At 45.0% G+C, this 27,973-nt stretch overlaps 1 protein-coding gene across 2 annotated transcripts in view; it reads right to left on the minus strand.

Annotated features, from left to right (window-relative positions):
• Positions 1–1,300: 1,300 nt before the first annotated feature.
• The window catches only part of PBX1 (PBX homeobox 1), a 260,589-nt gene continuing 233,916 nt past the window's right edge, over positions 1,301–27,973 (minus strand). For both annotated transcript variants that reach the window (XM_081825228.1, XM_081825229.1), the window contains one exon: positions 1,301–6,558. In XM_081825228.1, coding sequence (XP_081681354.1) covers positions 6,466–6,558 — 93 coding nt within the window. In that variant the 3' untranslated portion in view covers positions 1,301–6,465. The remainder of the gene's footprint in view (positions 6,559–27,973) is intronic.

Below are 27,973 nucleotides of genomic sequence, written 5' to 3' on the forward strand. Positions count from 1 at the left end.
CACTGCACTGAGAAGAGGCCGCCCGACCAGGAACACTGGCCTTAGGCTATTGCCTCCGTAAGAAATAGACTGTATTGAATGTGAGGCATCTCCCGTGTTTGGTCTATTTGTTACAACAGTTTAATATCACTCCCAAGTAGTAAACTAGGGGGGAGAATCAGGTCCACAGTTTTTCGTGCAATTGGAAAAGGAAATAGTCTGAGGCTGCGTGGCATGCACACACCTCCAAGTGCGTTCCAACATCCAGGCTTGAAGAGGGACCACGGGGCCTCCATTTCGGCGGCTGGCGATGTTCTCCAAGTCAACAGGAGCAGATAGCCTGATGCCACGGAGGCTATTGGGCTCTTAGCTTGTCCACTAATAACAATGATCATTTGATCCTCATTGACGCTCCATCCCTTTGATCTACCTTCTATTGATTAGAATCACAGTCGGGATGAGAGGGTGAGTGATTAGTTCATTCAATACATCAGTACATGCCTGCCTCACTGGGGCTCTGGAGACTTAGGACATGGAAATGAGACTACAGTCCACGTGATGTCCCTGGAGGGGTGACACGTCAATTGCCAGATCAGTTCCATCCTGTGCATGGGTGGGAGGATGGTGTTCATGGCTGGGACACCAAACACTGTAACAGACCATAAACCCAAAGGTCAGGGGCACAGTATGAGTGCAAAGAATGGGGGGGGGGGAGATGCTCACATGGGATGGTAGACGTAACACATGGTAGGTGTGCAGATCTATAGGAGTAACATCTCGCATACCTCTGAAAGCCTACAACGGAGTATTATTCATAACCCAGAGTCCTTCCTCTGAACCATATCTTGGGTACCAGGATTTTCCTTATGACCAAATCCCAAAAGACAAAAGAGAAGCAAAGGGGAACCACTGGGCAAACAGCTGTGACGTAAAAAGTTAGAATTTATTATGGAAAATCTCCCTGGTATTTTTGGGTTTTTTTTTTTTTTTTTTGGTTAACTGGTGCCTGGTGGGTGGTAGCCAGTCATTGGCAAGCACACAAGATGGGGTGCTCTGCCTGCCTTCAGTGCAGCCAATAATTGCCCATAAAAGGTCCCCCCCCTACTTCTTCCCTTCCTCCCTTCGGACTTCATGGGTAAGGTCGGGGGCTTGTGAGGTCATTCGCCACCCTCCCCACCACCCCCCCGCCCAGGTATGTAGGCTTTACAGTGATTAGGGTCACAGTTTAAACCATAATCCACACTAACACAGTCCCAGTTTGGGGGGAAGCCAAGGTTGCCAGCATGTGAGAGAAGAAATTTACACAAAATACAAGTATATATCTATTTTTTGCAACAAAAAGAAACTATTTATTTGGAATATGCATTACCAGTACAAATTAGGAGACTGTAAAGCCTACAGCATGTTAGCATCATTAGAGAACACAAAAGTTCAGTTGGAATCAAAAGGGACAGAAGCCCCTGCTCTCACAGAAGCAGAAAAGCTTAAACTTTCAAAACCAAAACAGAGCAGAACTTTGCAGGTTTATACTCTGAGTAAGAACAGGGGAGGGGAGCGGGAGAATAAAACCAACAACCGAAGGAAAGCACTTCAAAATAATTGGAAAAAAAGGAATTAATAAGAGAGAAAAGGGGGAAAACATTGACTGTTTTATTCGTTTTAACAAAAGGAAAAAAAAAAAGTTTACAAAAAATAAAAGAGTCCAGAAAGCTTTGAGCTGGGTGTTGAAACCATAAAGGTGATGTGAAAAGCTCGTCATTATTTTGTTGACTCAGGAGCAGGCGAGCAGGTGTCTGGGGCAGAAACACCTGCGGCGCACTATTCCACGGTCCCGCACCTTTGCCTTCACTTCTCTTGCTTATGTTCTAGGGGCTTTCTGGACACTTAATCATTTGTTGAATGAAAGATGTTTAAAATAAGTTTCTTCCAGAGAATACTGCTTTCTTTTCTCCTATCACTAATAAAAACATTCCAAATCAAGCCGGTTTAACCATTTGCTTTTCAGTAGCCAGAAGGTAATTAAGAGGTATGTCAAGGCATCAAACTCCACCTCTCAGCATTAAAAGGAGAGCACTGAGTCAGGCTCAGGTTCTCGACTCTTCATCCAAAATTGGGACTCAAGGGATCAGCAGGCCGACTGACCCCAGGGACGGCCTCCCGGATCTAGTCTAGGTAGCCCGTGGCCCATCACACCAGGACTTCTGTGGGATGCTTCTGGAAGAAAAAAAATCCTTTCTAGTTGTAAGAGGGCTCCTGGAATGTTGTTATTAATCAAGAAGAAAGAAAAGAAAGCACTTTGTCGTGACATTCACAGTCAACAAAGGCAAAAAGGGTCTCCCTACCTTATCAAAGATCTCCTGGGCCAATTCCTTGAACTTCTAAAGGGCCAAAAGGAGAAAACCCAGGTCCCTGATGGTGTTTTTTCTCAGGGACTGCCCCACACTCCGGAAATGCAGGTGAGTGATGGGACATCCACATGGGCTTCATCTTTGTCTTTGAGGTCAACTGAATTCTGGAGTGAAGTAGAAGTACAAGGAAACTGCCTACTCTACAAATGTCATTTTTTTCACATCACCTCGTATACATATGTAAGGAATAAAAACAGCAAGATCATAATCCTGACAAAAAAAAAGCCCCCCCAGTAAAACAACCAAAAATAACACACAACATAATTTTTTTTTTATATTTTAAAGAGCAGGAATAAAGAAAGAAAAGAATTTATTTCTGGGTCTCAAAGTTAATAAACATAACGTGTTAGGTTGTACCTATTATGCTCACTATCCCAACCTTTTTTTTTTTTTTTTTTAGTTTACAAAATGAATTACTGTCACTTTTAAACATTGTGAAACAGGAAATGAATGTGCACAACTCGACACTTTTCTAGCATTCTTGAACTAATTCACAAATGCAAGAAAATAAAAGAAAAATGGGGGAAATGATTAATGTAGGTAGTTTGGTGTTAAAAACGAACGCAGGAATGATGCGTATTGTCACAGAAATAAGAGGGGGAGCCCCCCCCATCCTGTTTTGCGTGCTATGAGGGTCATTTTTAAAATTTTTATTATAAACACTATTAAATTCAGACCGCTTTTTTGGTTTTTTTTTTTTTCTTTATCTGAATATACAAGAACATTCATTATCAAATGTTCATCATCAATACTACAAAGAACGAGACACAAGTCGCAAGAAACAATGGAAAATGTTAATAAAGCTGAAAGAATTGTTGAGTATTTTTTTGTATTTTTTTTTAAGTTTTTTTTTTAAATTTGAGTTTCTGTAGTTTCATCTTTTTTTGGTATCGAAGTCAGGTTTTTCTGGGCAGAAAAATAAAACTCAGAAGGAAAAGGGGGGGAAGGTATGTGAGAGAAGGCAACCAGCAAATAAAGAACCACCACCACAGCAAAATTAAAAAAAAAAAAAATGTAAGGAAGGTGCCACTTGGCAAAAGTACTGTGTCAATTCCACGCCAGGGGGAGGAGTTAGGGGTGAAAAAGAGGTTGAGATGGAGAGTTACAAGGTGGGCAATCCCAAGGGCTAGTATTACTCAGGGGAAATCGGCTGCCAGGGACAACGGAACGCTCCCGCTCCCATTAGTAAATGCAGGAGTCCTGGGGCACATTTTGGTATCTGCAGGATTGACCTAATATGAACTCCCAGGGAGCTGTATTTCCAGAGGCACGCTCTTTCCATCCCCTTCCTTCTGCGGCCGGAGTTCCCATGCTTTGCTTACTGTCGGGGGATCTGGTGGCTGCCATGTTGGACGTGACGGTGGGCATGGGGGTAGGTGGTGGGAAACTGTGGAACAGAGAGGTCTGAGCGGGGAAGATGCTGGGCAAGGTGAGAATCAGTGCAAACTCCTGTGGGGAGAGAAACTGTCTGCAAATGTAGCTCTGCTCTGATCTGTTTCAACAACTTAAAATGGCAATCATTCCACCCAAATCTGGAATCATTCTTCCTGTTGCCAAGAGAACCCTTCCGGGTCTCTTCTGTACTTTGCGTAGTCAGGCATGTGATCCAGCCGTACTCCTGCGTGGGTAGTGCAGACCCCTGACACTGAACAAGGTTCTCCACTGGCTCCAGGACTATGGAGTTGTCACAAGATGGTTCCTGCCAGGAAGCCCCTCGACCAAGCTCTGTTCTGACTGGGGCACAGGTCAGTAGACACAGTCTTTCCACTGCTCTTAGTCATCAAGGCATAATTCCATCTTGCCAAAGATTTACTTTTTTGCCTTTCCTTCAAATTCACACACCTTCCAGTTTCTTAGGTAACCCCTCTCCCCCACACGCACACAGGAGCAATTTCTATTCATTGCTGTCTTTAACACCATGCACAATGTCCATGACCTCGTTAGCGGGCCATCCTTACCCCTCAGGGTCTTCTCTCTCTTCATCCAAAATTGGGACTCAAGGGATCAGCAGGCCTCTCAAGCAGAGTAGATGTGACAAGGGGCTAAGCACTTACAAGGCCACGTACTGGATTCAAGCACAAACTAAGAGAACCGGGTCCTATTTTCCTAGTGTGGAGACTTATCTCTAGTCTGTGAAACCGAACAGACCAAAACCAACAAAAAAGCAACAACAACAGCCCTTCTTCTCTTTGTCATCACGGCAATGACACCAGGGTACTGATGGTAACCAGAAGTTGGAACAGGAAAACCGTATATTGCCCCTCCATGGCACAAACCAATTTGTCTCAGGGATGACACTTCCTCTGACTTCCCGTTTACAGATGGGATAGGAATGAAATCAATTCCTTCAGTCTCTCACAAGCCTCTTGGTAAGCCAGGCATCATAATCCCCATTTTACAGAAGAAGAAAACGAGGCACCGAGAGATCTGACCACCTCCCACTTATAGTCAGGTTACAGAGCCACCATCTTTATCGCTGGTGCAGCTGGCTAAGAAGAATGTAAGCTCAGGTGACGCTACAGAATAGCTTTCTAGTAGTACTCTCCTCTCGGGTATTCCCAGGAAATGAAAGTCACTGTGACAGTTTCCCTGAAAACATCACCTCCTCTTTTCCCATCGTTCTCAGGTCTTCAAATTAAGCTAGCAAAATCTGCCTAAGCCGTGTCCTTCTCCAGCCCCTCCAGAACAAGAATGTGGTGCCATGATAACACTTTGGATAATTAATGCAACGCCCCTCATATAAAAACAAAAACCAGAACGGAACCAAATCCATTACAGACATTGTAAGTACTGTGTGTGGCTCCCTGAGCGCTCCAGAGGTGGTGGCAACAGGAACAGCGTGGGCGGCCAACCTGGCCTCCTCCATCATGATCAAGTCCCGTGTATGTCGTTCTGGTGTATGGCCATGCTGGGGGGCTGCAGGTCCTGGAAGCCCCAGGCACATACTGTGTCTGTGTCGGTGACCTTCACTCAGAGTTGCTAATTCCCTCTCCTGGGCTCACGAGGCAAATTGCTACCGTCGCTAATGTGGGTCTTTGCAGGTGGCACGTGACTGATGGGGAGGAAATGAATGTTTGAGGCCGCGCATGCGCTGACATGCGCCTGGGTGTGCACGCGCACGTGTGTGTGTGTGTGTGTGTGTGTGTGAGAAGGTTTAGTTGAAGGGTTGCAGGATAAGAACCTTCTACTCCTTAGTGGTTCATTCATCACCATGCCCACTCAGATCTGGCTCTGCAGTAGGTTCAGGACATTGCTTACTATGTGTGACGTGGTCTCCAAAGACTGTGCCTCTGAAACCAAGAGCTGTTAGGAGGAGGAGGAGGAAGCCTCCAAGAATTCTGCCCTTCTTGTTGCTTACGTCCTCTCCTGCTGCTCGACTTCCTGCCTGGGGATCAACCTAGTGGACCTGAGACCGGAAAACGTGGCACCTTTAGAAGCCCAGCTACGGCAGTCCCCGGGGCACAGCTGGGGCTGGGAAGGAAGAGGAGGAAGGGTTCTAAGCAGAACCGGCCCAGGGAGGGAACAGCAAGAGGGGGCAGGGGGCCTGGAATGAGTGGGGCAACGTGGCGCATTCCTGCTAAGAGGTAGTGAGAGTAAGAAGAGAAACGAGAAGGGCTGCCTGTTAACAGAGGGAGCGAGGGATCCGAGTGAGGTAAATTTGGCTCCTCAAACCACCAGCATGAAAACATACAAACACGTTTATTATTTTCTTTGTATTTTCTTTCCTCTTTAAATTCCTCTAATTGTTGAAAATACCCTTCCGTGATGTCATTGAGGGCAGGGACCCAGGGAGTCTAGGACAGAGGGGGAGGGGGCAGGAAAGATGGCGGACACCAGGCTGACAGCTGGAGGCAGGGAAGGGTGGCTTCTACCCAGAAAAAAAAGGGAAGAGAGTATAAAGAAGTGTCCAGATTGGCTGAAATAGCATCCCAAAGAAGAGAAGAGAAGGAGACTCTTATTGTGTTTGCTGATTGCTTCGACCTCCAGTCTGACCGCTTCAGCGTTGGGAGAGAAACCCTCCCTCCTGGCCCTGTCCCGACTGGGGCACAGGGTCAGCCGGGATGCGATTGCTGGGAGATCAGTTGGAGGTATCAGAGTGAACACTGCCAGGGCCTTCTGTAGGGGAGGTCACTGATGAAGGGGTAGTAGCATCCTGCCAACCTCCATTAGCCTAGAAGGGAAAAAGGGAGACAAGTCAGTCCTCTGAGATCGGGTGGCCATTTTGAGCAGACAATGACAACAAGGCAACTTGTGTAATGGGCCTAGCACAGTGCCTGGCACATGGGGACACTCCTCAGCGGGGCAGCTGATCTTGTGGTTGATAATACACCCTCCACCCTCAGATGAGTATGGGTCCTCCCACTGAGCCTTTGGACACTAGGTGAATACCTCCCACTTCTCAAAGATACTTTGAGTCAGTCCAAGCCTTCAGATGATCACTGTGTGGGCTCTCGTGGAGTGACAGGTCAAGGGAACCCAAGTTCCAGTTCTGAGTCTGGCAAGGACTAGCTGTTGACTCTGGTGAAGCACTTCCCCCTCTTTGGCCTTGGGTTCCCCTTCAGAAAAATAAAAAGGTTATCCAAATGTCTTCTAAGGCCTTTCCCTGCATGTTCCGTATGTTACAGGATTCCAGGCACCTGTTCTGTGCAAGGTTCTGTACTACTTGCTCCTGGGTATATAATGATGAGAGACAGCTCATGTCCTCAAGGAGGGGGATAAGACATGCATATGAATGAACTATAATTCAAGGCAGGGACTAATAATGGTACAGCCCCGCTGTTAGGACAGTTCAGATGAAGGCAATATCCCATCTTGGTGGAGCATCAGGGAAGAGGTACTCTTTGAGGTGAGCCTTGAAAAGTACAGAGGGTGATTCAGGTGAATCAAACAGGTGAAACAGAGGTGGACTAAGGACTGGTCTGCATAAATATATCTAGAGAGGGGGTGAGCTAGGAAGCTGTAAGTATGATTTACGTTTATAGACCATTTTTCTAAGATTCTGAACCCAGAAGCATCCAAACAATGGGACTGTTCTAAAAGGATTTGTTTCAATGAACACTCCTGGCCAAAAATATCCCAACATTAAAACAGTTGAAGAATGATTTGTTGGGAGTGGTTAACTCATGAAACATAATTCAGGATTGTTTATGTATTTGAAAGCATCGAAACAGAAGTGTGCCGAAATGCCTTCTTTCCCCTAATTGCTGTGTTCCTTTGAAGTTAATAGACCTCACCTCTGAAAGTGTTCATGTTGAACAGAGCAGGTCTTAGGCATTCCTGGTAAATTATTTTCTACTGTACTCTCCACTCATTTTACTCCCTGAAACACTTGGGGTGCAGACGGCAGGTACTATCATTGCCATCTTGGAGGGACCACAGCTTGTACTCTAGCATAATCCATGGTACTGAGGAGCATGCTTGACACCTAAGCGCTGGCAAACCTGTGTTCATGTTTCATGAACAAGTGCGAGAGAGAAAAGCAGACTTCTGGCTTATGACTGAGACACACAGGCTTCTGAACCTCTGAATCTGGGCTCCTTTTTCTCTGCCCTTCTCATCCACTTGGCTTTTTTCTTCCCCCACTGGCTCACCCAAATGATGCTCTAATTTCCCCAGGAAAGCCAGGCGCTGAATTCATAGCAGCTCTTAACCAGTTACCTCTGCATGAGGATAGATTTTTTTCCCCCATACCTCACTAAAGAGCAGGTCTGGATACCAAGAGCACAAAGGGTCATCCTGGGCAATGCCAAGGGCATTCCACCTCAATCGGGGACCCATGAATAATTGCTCAAAACTCCAACGCTCCATCTCCTGAGGTAGTCAGGTAGCTCCTTCTGCCCCCTCTCCCTGCCCAGCACATTTCTCCTGCTGTTGGTGAGGGATCAGAAGGGGACCAATGAGGGGGAAATGGGAATTCTGTCTTTGCTATCTTTCTGGGGCCATGACTCTGTAGTATGATCAGAATCAAGAACAGAATTAATTCCGTGTCCTAATGCAGGCTGATCACAGGGGTGACAGGAGCTTAGTCTCCCTTCCCAACCAAGAACATGTATTCTGGTGCCATTTTAGGCAGATGCGGAAGAGCCATTATATTTATTTTACCCCAAAGAAAATCCCGTCATGTCGCTTATCTTTTCTGATTACAAAAGATAAGCTCATACAATATTTTTTAATAGAGTATTTGCAATTCTATATGCGATGTAATATTTGGACAAGAGAAAAAGCATGAAACACACAACGTACAACACCCATAATCCTACCACTCAAAGACTAACAACAGCTGTTAGCATTCTGATACCTGTCTGTCCCAATCGTCCTTCTTCATATGTGTGTGTTGACCAGAGAGACAGGTGAGTCAGTAAGTAACTAGCCAGCTATGTGGGTGTATGTGTATGTGTTTGTTTGTTGAGTGGTACAGGGTTTTAGGAAAACCTGACAGAGGTTCCTTGAGTGTCATGATGCGGAGAGTAAAGTGCTGGTACAAGAGGAAAAAACTCACGTATCTTAGGATCGACCCGGTGGGAGACAAGGAGATGCGGAAGATCAGGGAGGCGGTCGGCGTCCGAGGCATGGGACGCGCCACAGAGGAGTCTCCCGACCTTGCTCGTAAGCCACCACTATTACCATTATTTAGCCATGCTCCAATTTCATTAAAATAACAATAAGTGGTGCCCCAAAATAAAGCCATTAGTCAAGAAAATGAGCCCTGTGGCGTCTCATTAGGAGGGACCCAGCAAGGCATTCTACACGGACCAGAAGTTTCCGGGAGACTCCTTTTGATTCGTGTCTGAGATGAAATAACTCAAACAGGAGACATCTGAGAAAGTTTTGTCTTCTCAGACCAGTGCACACGATGCCAGAGGGTACAGGGAACTCACAGATGGCAGAGACAGGAATTAGTTCAAGCTGATATCAAAACTGGCATTTTAATTACGCTAGTTGGCCTGGTGAAGGAGAATACAGAAGAACTTCTACTAAAAACAAATAATGTATGGTGACTAACATAACATAATAAAATAAAAAAAAAACCCCAAATCAATCTCTTTGGCTGCCTTTTTTTCCAGTCCCACTCCCCCCCTTCTCCCCCCCGCCAACAGATTGGGTGACCAACCGTCCCAGTGTGCCCAGGACCCCACCCCACCCCTTGTTAACACTGAAATCCCATACTCCCATAACCCCTGCCTGCCCCCCCCCAGAGCCAGGAACACTGAGAGGGCTGCTCATCCTCCCCCCAGGATACCCCAGCAACGAGCCCCTGCTTCTTGCCACATTCAGGACACTGTGGCCTCCGGATTTCAAGTCAGAGGACAACCAGCCCTTTCTGGAACACGCATGCCCAACACTGGCACCAGCTGAAGGATCCCTTTCTCTGGAGGCGCTTTAGACCCTGGTCAGGGTCTGCTGCCCCTTCCTTGCTGCTCACACCTCACGATTGGAAACTGCGAGCACGCCCCACGGAACCGGGTTTCCCGTACATCACTCTGGCCACTTCAGCTCTACGGTGCCAGCTTTAACGTAAGCTGTTGGGAGGATACTGCGTCTTGGGAAACAGCTGACCTCATTTACTGGCCTTAACCCTGGGGAGCTATTCCTTCCCTCTTCCTGACTGCGGGTGCATATTAAGTGGGAAACTCCGCCTTTGTGTGTTTATTTATCTCTCAGGTGGGAGCAGGGAGCGTGCAGGATGGTCTCATTAGCAACTGCGTAGGGATGGCAAATAAGACTCGTTTTTATTTTTCTTCCGCACCCCAACTTCTGCCTTCACTCTCCGATGCAAAGTCCCTGTCACAACAGACATGCTCACTCCAAGATGCTGACACTGGAAACGCCCAGGAGGCCTTACAGGGGTGGGAAGGTGAATTCTGCAAAACCACGTGTCCCTATTATCTCCACAAACATCCCTAATGGAAGAGTGTTTAACATTTGCACCTAGTCCTACAGGTAATTCTGTGGCCTGCAGATGCTGGAAGCGAGACCTGATCTCACATTTAATTCTACCAGAGGAAGCCTAAGCCGGCGGCAGGCTCTTCCTGGGACGTCAGGGAGGAGGCGGCTAACAGAATATAAAATTAGGATAACATGCAGCCGGTTTCCCAGATAAGAAAACCTGGACTTCCCAACACAAATCCAAGAAAGGTATCTGGGAACAAAGTATCTCAGAACGAAAACGACTATGTACATCCTACCCGAACGAATTTGGCACCTAACTGATGTACACCCAACATTGCTGGGACCACCTCTAATGGGCAAGGCACAGCTTCCTGGTGGAGGAGGCACAGCGAGCCCCCTGTGACGCCAGGGATGGAGCACTGGTGGATGGGGGCAGCCACATGGCTTCTCCTGACCAAACACGAGAACCAGGAACCGCACCTGAAGCCCTGACTTCTCTCTCCTCGGCCACCTTCCTGAGCGCGAAAAGGAGCCACCCTCCTCTCCCTCGCCGCGGAGGACGCAGTGGTGTGGCGGCCGCTGGGCTGAGAGCCGCCGGTCCCATCCCCCGCTCCTTCCTGCTCTCCCTCTGAGCTTCCCTTAGCAGCACAAAGTTGATGCAGAGAATTCATCACCTGATGTGACAGCCCAAGCGAGCCTGGCACTAAGAAACTCTCATTTGCAACCCAGAAATGCGCTGAGGTGCCACAAACTGGCTGATGTCAGCACCAAGTAGAGCTAGATCTGCATACGGGCCAGATGCCATTACCAGAGCTGCTTTAGCGTGGGTGAGGACGCGTAGGTGCTCCAGGCCTTGGTGGGGCCGGCCAGGAAGAAGCACAAAGAAACATGCATGCACCCACTCTCCCTCTCTAGGCGCGCGCGCACGCACACACACACACACACACACGCATGCACACACACACACATACCCAGTACTGATCAGGGGAGCCGTCAGCTCACCCAGTGCGGTCGCATCCTAGATCCACCACTTTTCCAGGAAGATGGAAGAACTAGGTTTTCCTGATATGCACATACTTTCAACATTATACAGCGAGTGTTTACCAAAAGATGCTCAGGGGCAAAACGATGCTGTTGGAAAGTCCCCTCAGGACAAAAAATTCAAAATCCCCCTGGGAGGCTTCACAGTGGTAAGCAGGCGCATGCCCAGGCCGACAATCTCCAGCCCCGTCTCTGGCTGCCACCAGAACCATCCTTCCAGAATGTTATTCTGATCTCCCTCTTTCACCTGCAACGGCTTTGCACCCGCCTCAAGATAAGGTTCAATGTTCTCGTCAGGCCCACAATGTCCTTGATCTTGCTCACTCCCCAACCCAATGCTCATGTTTGATACTTGAGCCACATCAGGCTACTAAGAAATTCCTCTAACGGAGCAGTCATTTCCTGCCTGCTTCTTTCGCCTTGAAGACTCCACTCATCCAATTTTGTGCCACTCACACCTTGGCTGGTTTTCAAGACTGAGGTGAAGTCTCATCCTTGTGCCCCTATCTGCCCCCTGACAGTGTCTCTTCCTCCCGCCCCCCCTGCCCCCCCTCCCACCCACCCCTGCTCCCGCCCCCCCGCCCCCCCTCCGTGTTCTCTGTAGGCATCCGTGCTGCCATATTGCATTTGTTCCTTTATGTGCCTGGCTCACCTACCAGACCATGACAGCAGGGCTGGGGACTTACCTTTGTTTCCAAAGTGCCCACCACAGCGCCTGAGGCAGCACAGATTTTAATAAATATCTCTTGGGGGGACATACAAAGAAGCAAATAAATATTCAGTGGCAGTCCAACAGTCGTGCTCCATTGTGGGTCTGGAGAGATCCACGGTTTCAGACCCATGACCTCCCCAAGTTCAGTCTATGTGTGAAGAGCCGTGTACACCTAGAAAGTACTCAAGCCCTGAAGAGAGGCAGTGCCAAGGTTCAGGGTAACTTCCACAGCTAGGAAGTGAACTTTCTAAGCGGGCATCAAGGAGATCTGATACTTCAGAGCTTATCTCAAGTAAGGAAGGATGATGAATATTTACACTGTTCTGTTCCTTTACAAAAACAGTTGAAAAAACACTACATCCTGCCTGTCGCAGCTCCGCGGCTCCGCACACCATCTCAATAAGGAGCGTTCTCCCTGGGCCACGGGGAGGAGGAAGATATCCTCAGCCCCTGCATCCGGAACGGCCTCCCGGTCGCCTCCTCAGTGGAATCACAGACATGCATGCAGCAGACGCCGTCCCTGCGTGGCCTGTGGGGACTGGCCCCATCTTGCCCCTCTCCGAGGCTGACACCCACATGCAGATGCAGCTTCTACCTTGCCATCTGGGATTGGGCTTGCCAGATAAAACCTAGGACACCCCCTGAACTTTAGATAAACAACAAGGAACGTTCACACTAGTGTAAGTCGGTCACGTGCAGTGTTTTCATTGGCTAGATGCGCGCAACTCTATTTGGGATTGACGTCTACACTCAACCCCTAAAATATTTTATTCTGGCTTCCTCTGGTACCATAGGCAACTCAGAATCAATGTTGCTGCGTGTCCCGTTCTGACCTTTTGCTCCTGTATCTTCGTACAGGGGCATCTTGGCTGCGCCAAGCCTACCTCTCCCGAGTCCACGCCTGCTTCTGCGTCATTTGCTGCTCTTTCTTACAGGTCCGCTGACACTGCGAGAGTGACTTGCTCTTGCAGTGTGAATCCTGCTCTGGAACCTCAGCTCACCCACTGCTACCTGCCACGTTTCCCTTCAGTCTGTCCCGGGCTGCTGGCTCCAGAATCCCTGCTTCCAGGGTCCCCTGACTGTTGTGGGTGTCCTCCCTGATTGCCACCTGCCACTAGGTCAGTCCCTGGTGACCTTACAGCCAAGTCCCACCACCACATCCCTTCCTAGCCTGGCTCCGCCACAGCCCCCTGAGCACTGAGATTTTGCTCCGAAGGTCTGTATGTGAAGAAAAACCGGCAGTGAAGCAGTCACTCCTGGTAGAGGACGGATACCCTGGCCAGCCAAGGCTTCAGCAGGGCAAGCTGCTGCCAAGAAATAATAGATTTCCCACTGCCCAAGTGAGATTCCGTCTTACCCTATAGCGAAGTCCAGCGAGAGGCTCTGTGCCTTTGCCTGTCCCTCCCCTCTGGTCTCCAGAAATCCACGTCATTGTCCACGGCCCGGCCTGAGAGTCACCTCCTTCCTTCTTCAAGACACACCATCACCCACTTCCCTACATGCCAGGACCCCAGACTTTGTGACACTTCATGCTGACATTTAACCAGGTACAGCATGCATTTATTTATTTGTTTATTTATTTATTTATTTAAATATCTCTGTGAGCACCAGGTCTTACTCACTGTCATCATTTAATTCGGAATTCCACAAATAAGTATCCAGTGTCTACCTTGTGATAGATAAGACACCTTTTTTTTTTGATCTGACGTCTGCTCTCTCCTGGAGCTTCCTGCCTTGTGGGAAACAAGACATTTGATAAATCATCAAAAGGACAAATGTAGATTCTAGATGGTAGTAAGGGCTAGGAGAGTACGACGGGGACCTCACTGTGGTTGGGCTTCTGGAAAGTCAGCCTAGAGGTGACCCGAAAATAGACAAGTAAACAGTGGGGTAAGGAACCCCCTGGGCGGAAGGCGAATCCTTTCTAAAGGCTCCAAGGAGCTCCAAGAAGGCCAGAAGCAATGGAAGGAAGGAGGAGAAGAGTAGCCAGGGCAGCAAGATGGGGTCGGAGGGTGGCAGGGCTCAATGGTGCCAAGGCTTCAGACCGCGTGAAGGGCTTTCATTTGGACTCTCAATGAGATGATAAATCATTCAGCCACAGACCAGCGGAGGACAAGGCTCACATGTCATAGAGGGCCGCTCAGTGAAGTACTTGAGCTGAACGCATAGAGAGATGAATGCTTCGAAAGCCTCCCCTGGTGCCCTGGCCCAGGAGAACATGGCCATCTGGTGGCCGGCGCCCATCCTAACTGCACCACTGGGCAGGGACTGTGCTAGTAAGTCTCTGACTTTGGTCGATGAGTATATAATGGTATATAAACCCAGTGGGAGCTCCTGGTCCTACTTCTCAGGTGAGGAAACTGGGACTCAGGAACCAGAATTTGCCAGACTCAGTCCCTGCTGTATGCCACTGCTTTTGGACATTTCAAGTTTCGAAAGGTCAGGCTGTGTGACCATGTGGGCACCACATGCAGAGCACGGCTCAGGGCTGAAGGCAGGGGACTCATGGTTGCAGTTCACCTTCAGGGAATCTTTGTGCTGTTTAGGAAGATGATAGAACCTATGAACCACAGGACCGGCCTCAGAAAAGTCTTTTAGGGGATTCTAGTATCTCCCACTCCTAAGCCTCAATTCACCTCACCAAACTTGGTTTCGGACAAGACGAACTCCCCTGGGGTTATACTTCTGAGACACCACCATGCATGGTGCCATCTTGCTAGTTGATACTAAGTTATCGTACCTGGAAATGCAGAGTCCTGCTCTAAGATCTATACAGTGAATTGGGTATTCATCCACTTGGTATGAATATGAACTCTCTCTGACCAGTCACTGTCTCCAACCTCATCTGGCACGCACTCAAGCTGCTGTCCAATGGGTGACAGTCAACACCCAACCACAAGACCATCAAGGGCCATATCGTCAGGGCGCGCTGTCACCCTGCCTGTGCCCAGCACCACACAACGGAAGTACACACGTAGGTCAACTCTGAGATCAAGATCTACTCTGGCACCTTCTTAGCATCATCCTTTCTAATTCATCTGTGATTACGGCCCAGAATGAATACTGCCATGTAAGGCTCTTCAGATACACAGGACGGTTTGGTAGAACCTTTCATGGCTTGCACAGGATATGAACTAGTGTGCATTTCTAGGCTTATGGCTGGGTTGTTTTCTTATTTCTGTTAAAAGTACCAGTTGGACAGTTACACATAATGTTTCCATGTCCCACAGATTTATGGAGTCCTTAGGTGAAATGTGCATCAGGAAGTTAAAACTTAAAATTTGTTTTATTTAACTTTGCAGAGTCAAAGAAAAATAAGCTCAGCCTGATTTAGCTAAATAATAGTGCCTTAGTGCAGAAAAGTATTTATATCTGAATAAACATCCTCTACACTCAGACCTGCATAAACCAAAACACATACACACTTACACATATCCATACACAGTGTTCATAAACAGGCAAAATTTCCACAGACTTTATCATATTTACATAGAACTCGTATGCATTTAGAAAATACAGCACCTAAAGAATGCGTAGACCAACATGCACACACATGCACAGACACACAGATGTTGTGTAAACTCGGAAAGAGTAGATGTATAAGACAACAGAAAAATGTATTTACGCATATGGCTGAATCTGGATAATTCAAGCAAAGGGTATTTTTTTTTTTTTAACTCTCAGTATAAATTATCCGATTGGCTGATTCTACACAGCCCCAAATTCTTCATTTTATTTTTATAACCTCTGATTTTGCTTTGGCTTTTTTGAAAGGCTATTATTTACTCAGGGCACACACAGAGATTGTATATACACCTTAACGATGAACGGTAGCTATACACAGAACACACACACACACACACAGATGAAATGTGTGGTGGAGACCTTGAGGCTATTTACCATCACACAGGAAGCTAAAGCCCCTTACACTTTTCTGACCATCCAAGAGACAGCAATTACCCCAGATTATCAGACCAACAATGACATGCCGCGTAAAGAAAGACACTGAGCCAACTCTACATCCCAAAGACTGGCATATTCAAGTACACTTAGGACATTAATAGCAATTTACGTGCCATCACTGCGACAAAGCCACAAAGACTCCACTGGCAGCCTCTTATTTTGAAGCCTATTATTTGTGGGAGTTACAGGCTATAATCACAACAGAAACTTTCAAAACCCTTATCTTCCGTGACGCACCAAATCTATTTCAGAGTCATAATTGCTATGTCACCAGAGAGTTTGCTGCTTAATGCACTCAAATGCCATTTAGTGTTGCAGGGTCATTACAGCTAACAGAAGGGGGGGCGGGGGGGATGTGGTGGGAAGTTGCGGGGGGAATGTAGATGGAGACTGCCGAGGGGGAATATGCTAGAATGGGGCACTAATTTATTTAGGGGAGGATATTGTTGTTTTGAGAATTCCATTTAATGACAAAATGAGAGTAAGAGCTTGAAAACTATCCATGGACTTGAGAATTCAGAATTCAGGTGCCACCATCCCAGAGATCTTTCGTGGAGGCTGGGGAATGGCTTATCTTATTCTGGGATTCTTAACCAGGCGTCAGAGTGGGTTGGTTTTTTAAAATTTTCATTTGTTTTCCTTTCACATTGTCCCAGAAACCTCTGCAGTGGGGGATCTTCCATTGGTGCTGTGGGTTCGGGAGTCTGACCTGGCTTTTCTGTTCATGTTCTGCTATGGAGCGAGAAGGGCGGAGGGGGACGGTGCCCATGAGGTGTCAAAATTCTGCAGCCCAGAAGAATGTGCTCCCTCACAGGTGGCCGAAGAAGATACCAGGAGGCTGATACAGCAGCCAAACTACCAGAAAACATCACGTCACTCAGAAGACCATTTTCTAGACCTATGGTCCTAAGAAAGCTTGTTCATGTACGTACGTCGCCTGCTTTCTTCATCCTGGCTACAAACTAGCCAAGGACGTACTTGGCAACTCCTAAATTCCGGCACAGGGTAAATTGTCAAGGACATTTTTGATTGATTAATGTATCTCTAACGTTTTCCAAGAAAACTCTTACGTTCTGTTTTCTAGCCCTGAGTTTTTTCATAGACTAGAAATACAGAAAATGTTAAGTGAATTCAGATTGCAGGGTTAATTTTCTTTTTAAAGATCAACACCAGTATTATATATCTGCCTTTAGTTTTCCTAGGATAAAAAAATCCACCTTCCATGCTGAAGAATTTTCTACAGAAACAGACAGAATGAGACCTTTTTCCACAGGAACCCCTTCCAATGAGAAATAAGAGTTTTCTCTGCATTGTCTACATGTTGGCAAAGTGCAGGACGGAATAATAATGTTACTGTATAAAAGTTCTTAAAAAATCAACAGAAAAGATGAACATTTCAAGAATACGTATAGAAGGCTGGCAAACATATGAAAAATGTTCAATCTCACTAGTAATCAAAAAGATACAAATTAAAATAAAAACAAGAGGCCATTTTATAGTTTGATAATTGACAAAGATTTAAAAACTACTAAGACACTATTCCTGAGAGTGAGGAAGTGGGAATGATTATGAACTGCTGGTGGCAACCCTGTGTTCATACAAGTTTCCAGAAGATTCGTCTGCCCTACATCGCAAAAGCCTTAGTCTAATTCACATCCTTTGATCTGGCAATTCCATTTCTAGGAATTTATTCAAGGAAACAACAGAAAATATACGCTGAGTTTTCTGTACTATGATGTTTACCACGGTGTTTTTAATGATAGTAAAAAAAAAAAAAAGCCCAAAAAACAAGAAACAGCTTAAGCATTGCACCGCAGAGGTTGATTAAGTAAATTATGGACTTGCCCTATACCACGCTTCTGTGCAGTTATTAAAGTTATGTTTGAGAAGAATGTTTAATGATATGGAAAATATTCATAATATATTTTTAGTAAAATAAGTAGGTGACAAAATGGTATGTTCGATATGATCATAGCTCTTCTACGCCCACACAAAACACACTTACACACAGAATGCTAGAAGGCTGGAAAGCAAAAAGTTATCAGTAACTTCCTTCTGTTTGATTTCCCTGCCTTCTCCACATTTTCTACGTTAAATATTAATTTGTAATCAGAAAATAAGAAGTAAATGTAGAAATTAGACAAAGTGTATGCGGGAAAGTCCACATCTGATTTAGGTCTTTGTCTTGTGTGTTTGAAAGGCCTTGGCCAACCTCCAGGGCTCATTGGAAAACAAACCAAGGCAATCAATGGTCAAATACAAGTCTGAGGCCTTTCTTAGACGGAGGCAACTGGGACTCTTGCCTAGGGAAGAGAAAGCAAATGATTTCAAAACTCTCTTCAAAATATAACTACCTGCGAAGAATGTTAATCAGTTGTTTTTCCCCTGCCGCAAAAAAATAAGGTCAAAGAAGGCAAAACACGCAATCAACTTAGATGAGATGCAGAGTTGCTTGAGAATCTCCTTTTTATTTTCCCTGCCCTAATGCCCAATGCAGTAACTGGGTAATAACAGATTCCAAGAAAATGTCTGCTGACTGAACGAGTGAATGAGTGAGTGAATGAACTCTGGACCAAGCTCAAGGTCACAGAGACGACATCTTCTCCAGAAAAGAGTATGGGAAAGACAAGGAAGGGCAGAGATCTCTGGTCATTTAATATCTACCCATAAAAGACTTAGGGCGTGAGTTGGTGAAGACTGTAGGTTAAGAGAGATAGGGAAGTTGGAGGTAAAGGACGCGTACCAGGTTGTGATAAATGGAAAGAAAAAGAAGAAAAAAAATCCACTGTTTTATGGGAGAGCCTTTCTGGACGACAGAAACAAAAAATGCTTATGTTTGCAGGGGTTCCAGGCAGGCAGAAAATCCAGCCAGGTCTGCTTGCTGGTTTAAAAATAAATAAGCAAAAAATAAAAGGAAAGCAAAGAAAAGAGAAAGCTCTTGACTACAGATTCAAGAAGGCTTAGTGCAAAAAGCAGACATTACGCACCTACCATGTACCAGGCCAGAACTGAAGGTTGGGATACAAAACTAGGGGCCCTTCTGTTTAGAAACCAGGGGGCCTAGAAAGAAGGTAAAGAAAACAACCAGCAAAGGACCCCTATTCCAACCCAGCGTGCTAAGTACTATGTAGGTGCAGTCTGCAGGGACTAGGAAGTACTTCTAGGAGAAGATAATCCTGTGCTACATCTTATAAATGGAGTGGGATTATGAGATGCTTGCCCACTGGCATAGATTCTGGGCTATGGATTCTATTGCTTGAGAATTTTAATTTTAATCACCAGGAATTGCCTCTAGGAAAGGCCAAGCTCAGTAGGACAAGATGCGGAGAGAACCGACATTTATAGCACCAGAAGCTTCCAGAACCCATGGTCTAGATGTGAAGCACCAGGCTAGGTACTTGGTGATCTTCAATAGCAAAAATCATCACAGTAGACAAGGAATGCCAATGGATACTTGCAGGTCTGTTTTGCTCACCTTTAATTTTATTGTTGCTGTTACTGTCCTGATGTCTGGTGTTTTACCCCCCTCTGAATTTTTTTTTTTTGGGGGGGGGGACATTTTAAAAAGTGTCCTGATTGTTTTAATAAACTTGATTTAAATAAGATAATGCAAATAAAGTGCCTAGCACATGAGAAGTCAGTGTTAGTTATTAATACAATTATTAAATGTCATTTTAGCCTGTTAATTTTCTATCCTTACTGTGTTTTAATTGTTCTTTAATTTACTGCTTTATACCACTTCCTTATTTTATTACTACTTGATCTGTTTTATAATCTTTGTAAGTATGTTCTTAGCTGATGTTACTTATTTTAACCACTCACCCTAGCTTATTTTATGCTTTTAGTGTTCTCTTTAGTAATTGTGTGTCCTAATTGCTTTTAACCTTCCCTTCACTTTGCCGCTTAACACGCAATTTCCTCATCCTCCTGCCATTCTTATCCTCCTGTCTGCTCCCTCGTAGTTCATTAGTATACTCTTTCTTCCTGATTCCAATTCTCTTCTTTCCCAGCTCTTTTTATCTAAATGTTTATCATGAAACTACAGTTGACACATTTCCTCGCTCTTTTATATTTAGTATGTGTCACTCTTTTTTTATATTTAATTTTTAAAATTTTATTCATATTATATTATCCTTGAATTTTGTTACATTTAGTCTTTTATTTTTTAAAAGATTTTATTTATTTATTTGAGAGAGAGAGAGTGCGTGGGCTGGAGGGAGAAGGAGAGAGAATCTGACGTAGACTCCATGTTGAGCGAAGAGCCTCACGATGGTGAGATCACAACCTGAGCTGAAACCAAGAGTAGATCGCTTAACCTACTGAGTCACCCAGGTGTCCCATTACATTTAGTCTTTTAATGGATTAAAAATGCCAAGTGTTCAGTGTCAACAAAGAGGAGGGACTGTCTCAGTAGAAGTCCTACCCAGCAAAGTGAGGTGGTCCCTTCTGTTGGTCTGGGAGAAACTGTGACTTCTGTGGTTGAAACCCTGGTTTCTTCAGTGCTAACCTTCCCCCTAAAACCATTATTTAACATGGGTAAGCTATTAAGTTAATAAGCAAAATTTTCCTCTTCTTCCATTTTTCTGTCCCCAAATTAAAAAAAAAAAGGATTTCTCTTGACTTCACACATAGATTCCTCAGACAGTCTTACTGTGTATCTTAATGAACCACCAAATTTCTCCACGAGGAGACACCGGATCTAAAATTTCTGCTCTCTCTCATATGATCACTGGGTCCTTGGATAAGGTGGTTAACCAAACAGGACCCAACAGTGATGCAGTGTACGCTGTATCCAGGGAAGGGCTTTCCATATAATTTTTAGATTTAATTTTAAGAAGAGAACCCACTGGTCTTAAGCATTCTATATGCCACCCCAAAAGGATACATAATGTAATAGTCATAAGTGAGTTCTCACAGTTCTTTTCCCTATCAGCCAGGCTCTAAAATATTTATTATCAGGAAACATAACAGATTCTCTTGGTGTAAGGTTCTTACCAAGTCCCTTTACTTAACGTAATAGAGGTTCAAGGCTCCCTCTGGACAAAGGGAAAGAACAGAGGCTATGGAGTCAGACTTGGCTGGGTCTACATCCTGGCTCTATCCCTTTCTGGCTATTTGATCTTGAGTAAACGACTTAATTTCTGAGTCTCTGTTTTCTCAACCATAAAATGGAGAAGAGAGTGTTAACAAAAACACTGGACTAGGGGAGCCTGGGTGGCTCAGTCCCGGTTAAGCGTCCGACTCTTGATTTTGGCTCAGGTCATGATCTCGTAGCCGTGAGATCAAGCCCCACATCGGGCTCCGCACTCAGCAGGGAGTCTGCTAGAGATTCTCTCTCTCCCTCTGTCCCTCCTCCTGCTCACGCCTCTCTTTCTCTATCTCTCTCAAATAAATAAATCTTACAAAAAAGATTAAAAAAAAAGAAAAACTGGGCGCCGGGGTGGCTCAGTCGTTAAGCGTCTGCCTTCGGCTCAGGTCATGATCCCAGGGTCCTGGGATCGAGCCCCACATCGGGCTCCCTGCTCAGCGGGAAGCCTGCTTCTCCCTCTCCCACTCCCCCTGCTTGTGTTCCTGCTCTCGCTATGTCTCTCTCTGTTAAATAAATAAATAAAATCTTAAAAAAAAAAAAAGATTAAAAAAACACACTGGACTGTATTAGGATATACACTAAATGTTACAAGTTAGTGTTCTTAGAGTGGGTATTGGTAGAAGCTCAGGTTTGCCTCAGAACTTTACACATCGAGTTGCCTGTGCCTTTGCTCTCTTACGTCTCGAAAAGGGCACAGAGGATTCAGTAGTGACACTGGGTCTCTACGAATCCCAGCTCTGGCAGGAGAGGGGCCTGGTGCTTCTCTCCTTAGAACCTCACCCTCTTCGATTATCCCCTTAGTCTCGGGGTTGGCCGAAGATGGGGCTGCACACTCCCATGACAGATCACTTCTCTAAGGAGGAACAAAGTACAATTTTGGACCGGTGTGTGGCTTAGAAAAATAATAGGTTTATATAATTTGGGGGAGAAGCTTCAGAACTGGACTCTAAACTAAAGGGGACTAGAGAAGAAAAGGGAGAAAAAGACAGAAGATGGAAGAGGGGGAGATGTAGTATCTTCGACGTGAGGAAATCCACTATAATTTTCCAATATCATTAGTGTCTATTTTTATGTATTTCAAAAGTCCTTATTATGGCAAAGGGAACATAAGTCCCTTTAAAAGCAGTTATATCAAGTCAGAACCGAAGGCAAGTGTAGAATAAAGCATCTGATTCGATATGCAATGGACTTTTTTGGCTCTCAGATCGAGTGAGGGGGTGAGTGGCGGGGGGGAGCGGGGGGGGTGAGGGGGGACATCCGACTGCCTAGAAAAGGACAGATTACTTTGTGGACAACTTTGTGCTCTGTCCTTCTTTTTCCTTTGTTTTTGTTTTTGTAAACTATGAGAAAGGGGTAGACACAAGAAAGTGAAGGATAGTAAAGTTTTCACAAGTGCATTACATTGGTCAAAACTCAAGAGAATGTACACTCAACCATCTGTATGCTTAATTGCATGAAATTTTACTTTGGAAGAGAAAGAAAAATGTAAACAAATACCGAACACTGGTCAATGACACCCATGCCAGTCTGTTTAGTCAGGCAAATCTGTACTGCTATCAATTTACTTTTACAATTTACTTTGGAATGCATCCGAAAGGTAAGCTGGCTCGGCAATGGATAGAAGGACACAGATATGGGTAGACGTAGGATGAAATATGGATGCCAGAACGTAGGAGGTAGGCATGGTGGTTTCACTGTGAAATTCTTCCAACTCTTCTGTATGTTGGAAAAACTTTAAAATAAAATGTTGGAAAAAATTTTTTTAGAGATAGTATCCTTCTTGCAAAAACAAACCAAAACGACACAATGTAATTCCTTCTCTTAGGTAAGCCCTAAGCAGCGTTCAAATGTGCTTCTTGCTAGAGCGAAGCTTCTCAAACCGAATGTGCTTAGAAATCACCGGGGGATCTGCTTAAAGCACAGTATCTGATTTAACAGTCTTGGTGGGGCTTGAGAGTTTGCACTGCTCACAAGCTCCCCGGTGTTGCCGATGTGGCTGATCTGCGGCCACGCTCTGAACAGGCTAGCAGGTCAGGGGGGAGGGAACAGCTAAGCAGTGGCCACCAGCAAAGGCCCTGGGCACCTGGGAAATCTGAAACGGAGATGGGACCTCCTATAAGCTCCAAACGGTTTTTAGACGTAAAGAAAGGGTGCAAGATGAGGTCAAAGACATGTCTGGCTTCGGCTTGAAAATTATTAGGTTAGATGAATGGACGGCTGACAGAGTTGACAATTACTGCAAATAGAACCACAATAAATGTGGCATTTATATATTTATATCTTAAACCTTCCCCCATATTCTTTCATGATTTAAAGCATATGATTATAATCTCAGTTAACTTCTTGTACACGGTTAATTTTTAATAAAGAGTTCTATTTACTTTAGGAAAGGCTGATTTAGGCAGAAAGCAGGTTTCTCTGTGGTCTGTGTTAGGAAGTTTGCTCTGTTTTCACAGCGTGGTCACAGTGTCAATACGATCGTCCCACGTTTGGTGGCCCCTATGTGGCTTGGCGGGGAATCTAGAACGGCATTGTACAACATGGCAGCGACTCGCCACGTGCGGCTCTTAAAATTTCAATTAATTCAAATTAGATACAATTACAAATTTGGTTTTTCAGTCACACTAGTCACATTTCAAGTGCTCAACAGCCATGTGGGGCTAATGGTTAACTTATTGGCCAGCACTAAAATAGAACATTTCCATCAGTGTAAAAAGTTCTTTTGGACAGCATGCTTCTACAAGGAAAGACTAGTTTTTGGCACAGTTACTTGTAAAATCTCTAAAAGAATGGCAAATGTCAATCCATGTTTCTAGGCCACTCATATTTTTAGTTGATAGGAATAGGATTATATATGTAAATTCCTCTCACAATGGCCATTCCCAAAATTCTTTAAAATAGTATTATTTTGGCTATATTGGGTGGTATAGACCTTCTGTTTCAGAGAAGCAGGGACGGAATGAGCTAACTCCCAGGCTTTCTAGCATTCTGTGACTCTACCGAGTGCCAAAACCATGTCTTATTGACATCCATGTGGCCCATGATAGATATTAGAAGGTCATCAATAAACATTGGTGTAATAAAGCATTTACTCATTTATTTACTTATCTAGTCAGCTGTTCCAGACTCAAATCGGTCCCACCTTCTGCCTTATTTCTCCATCAAACTGGAGAATAGAAACACTTTGCATTTAGAGATATGGAAAAGAATTTCCCCAAACTCAAATAGAGCCAGAGGTAAGTAGAGATTGTTTTTTAAAAAGTACCAAATTTAAAAATAACAACTGGATTTTCTAAGACAGAGATCTAACATGTTATCTGAAAACAAGCTAAGAACATGGAACTCCTTCCCAGAAGGCAAGAAGCCATCAGCAGAAATCGATGCCAACGTTTCCCACAATTAAATTCAGCCAATTTCATTAGCTTAATATTTACTGAGGTCTAGAGGGGCCGTACCACTTTCAGGAGCAACTACAAAAACAAACTGCCCTTTTCAGGTTGTGAAATTTTTCTTTATAGAGCAGAAGGCGGCACCGACTTGAGTCTGGAACATCTGACCAGATCCTCGCCCAAGGAGAGCATGGCTGCAGGGCCAAATCTGGGCCCAACTGGGCAGGGTGCTATAAAGTACCAATACCAGTGAAAACAGCACGATGTACAATTGTCATCTCACAGATGGGACTCTTTTTTTTTTAAAGATTTTATTTATTTATTTGACAGAGAGTCACAGCAAGAGAGGGAACACAAGCAGGGGGAGTGGCAGAGGGAGAAGCAGGCTCCCCGCTGAGCAGGGAGCCCGACGCGGGGCTCGATCCCAGGACCCTGGGATCATGACCTGAGCCGAAGGCAGACGCTTAACGACTGAGCCACCCAGGCGCCCCAGATGGGACTCTTTTTTTTTTTTTAAAGATTTTATTTATTTATTAGAGAGCGAGCGAGAGAGAAACAGCATGAGAGAGGAGAGGGTCAGAGGGAGAAGCAGACTCCCTGCTGAGCCGGGAGCCAGATGTGGGACTCGATCCCAGGACCCTGGGATCATGACCTGAGCCGAAGGCAGTCGCCCAACCAACTGAGCCACCCAGGCGCCCAGATGGGACTCTTTTTAAGAACACAAATTTCTCTTTAATTTATAGCTTTGAATTATTACCCTTCCTGTTGTTTCCTAGAAATGGGAAAACACCATGTTTCATAAGCAGAATATGATCCTGGACGAGGCCAGCAGGAAACGGAGTCCTATTAAGGGAAAGTGATTTGTCCACAGTCACATGGGCAAAAAGCAGAAACGGAATATGCATATGTACACACACTGTGAATGTGATCATGTCTGGAGTGATCGCATCACTAGGTTTAAGATCAACCAAATTCTTTGTGACTACTTCTACAAAGGGATAAGGAGTCTCCCCAAGGCGCAATGTATTCTTGTAAGCCCACAGTATGGCTTTTTGTGGGGGGAGGAAGGTAGATTTCTCCAACTACTGCTGGTTGGTCTTGAATTCCTCTCTTCTGCTGTGTAACTCACTTCCAGATTCCCTCCTAAACTTCAGAGTTGATTGGCTCCCCTGTTCGAGTCTTCAAGAATAGGAAACCTGATCACAAAGCACCGAATGAGATTGAAAACTAAAACATGTGCTGTAAAATCATGATTGGCATCAGGATTTTACATCATCTCAGGTCCAGGCTTTCCCCAACCTGACCTAGATATAAGAGGACGTTGCCTTCTTCCCCAAGGTCAAAAATACTATGGATGGCTTATTTATTGAATGGATGGATGGACGGGTGGATGGATGAATACATGAACACATGAATGCATGAGTGTATCAAGATGCCATTGGATGATGTGGCCTCATTTGTTTTCTGTACCTTGAAGGGCTTTCACCTGGCTGCTGGGGAGAAACAATGGATTACATATGAAATTACAATATTGAGATTTTTTTGCTTCTCCAACTATTGTGGGCTCAAAATGTTTTTCAGTTCTCAAATGCTGAGTTGGTATGGTATTAAGTTTTAAAAGCCTCATCAAGTAAGGAGCTAAAGGGGCTTCCTCCATTTTCTTTTGACTCTGCCATAAAGGCAAGCCAGGTTGGAAGCTTCTGAAGGCAGGAGTCCATCTACACCATTGCTGCCTCCTTCAAACCCTCCAGATATTAGTTCACCATGTTCAGACCTGTCAATTCTCATCACTCCCTCTACCCCTACAGAGGGCTGTTCACAAGTCCCCAGCTGCGGCATTGGGAGGCACCTGAAGGAAGCTAACTGGGGAGCATATCTGGATATATTTTCATACCTTCAAATTTCGAATTCCACTAACGGAAGAATTAAAACTTCATATAATTAAAATGAGTTTTTAAAGATTTGCATATGAATATTAATTATCACTCTAACTTCCCAGTCCTACAATTCCACATGTGGCAACATCTTATTAATATATACTTTAAGTGGAAGGAGGTCTCTCAGAAGTAGTTAAGAAAAAATTAAAATGATGGCACGTGGCCAAGTATTACCAAGTAACCCTTCTGATATCCAAGCACCTGCAATGTGTTCACCTCAACAGGATGCTATTTTTGTCCTAATGATTTACAGGTTATTTATTTTCTTAATAAATGTCCTTTTCCCCCCCTTTGCTTAACACAGGAGAAAAGCAAACCAAAACAAAACTACGTATGCTATGGTTTACAAAGTTAAAAGTTTCATCTCTATTTTTCCGCTCCTATAATTATCACAGAGCAACACAGACGAGATGCCTCTGTCATAAACTGACGTTAATGGCACTCTGCCTTTTCAGAGAGAACACTAACACTTTATTTCCATCTTCACTAAAACTCTTGAATAAGAAACATCTTACAGGGGTTTCTATTTATGTTTAAGACTGGCTGGAGTGAACACACTCCCTCAACTCACATTTGAAAATAATTAAAAATAGGGGCGCCTGGGTGGCTCAGTCGTTAAGCGTCTGCCTTCGGCTCAGGTCATGATCCCAGGGTCCTGGGATCGAGCCCCGCATCGGGCTCCCTGCTCGGCAGGAAGCCTGCTTCTCTCTCTCCCACTCCCTCTGCTTGTGTTCCCTCGTTCGCTGTGTCTCTCTCTGTCAAATAAATAAAATCTTAAAAAAAAAAAAAAAAGAAAATAATTAAAAATAAAGCGCTTTGCCCCTGAAGAATAATGCTTTCTGCTACCACCTATCTCTGAGAATTCAACGGGAAAGGATGGTGTAAGGAAAACTCTTCCTCCTGCCCATTTAGGACCTCAAGATACAGTGGGAGGGGAAGCAATGGTGTAGGCTAGAAGGAAGGCCAGAGGCTGTCTCTCAAAAGAGTTCTCTAGGGAGCGCAGTCTATGATTGAGTCTGGTGTCCTTGGAGCTGACAGTGAGAAACAAAGATTGTACTTGTAGATCTCTAGATCTAGATCTAGAACTCTAGATATCCACTCTAGAACTATCCAGCTGAAAGGGAATTTACAGCTTGCTTCTCTGGTAAATTTCACAGATGAAGCAAAAATACAGTGTTGATGGGACTTTATCAAAAGAAAAGGCACAGGAAGGACTTAAGTTTCCCAGTTTCTAGTTGCCTCTACCTCCCACAAGTTTGTCCGTGGAGGTTCCAGTCCCACATCTGGTGGAGACAATGTTATATGGCTACATGGACGGTATCCCACAAACAGGTGTTGACACAGGGATTCTTTTAGGACAAGAGGAGTTCTGCAGAATTCAAAGGGATCATCCTCTTGGCAATATCACCACTATAGAGCTTTATGTATCTAATGCTGATTTGAGTTGGATTCTGAGAATCTGCACTGGCCAAAAAGTTTAGAAACTTTTTATAAAAAGGAAGACTTGGGGCACCTGGGTGACTCAGTCAGTTGAGCGTCCCATTCTTGGTTTTGGCTCAGGTCAT

This window comes from Leptonychotes weddellii, chromosome 6 (genome assembly GCF_054177405.1).
Source record: "Leptonychotes weddellii isolate Sample4059 chromosome 6, ASM5417740v2, whole genome shotgun sequence".
Lineage (NCBI taxonomy): Eukaryota > Metazoa > Chordata > Mammalia > Carnivora > Phocidae > Leptonychotes > Leptonychotes weddellii.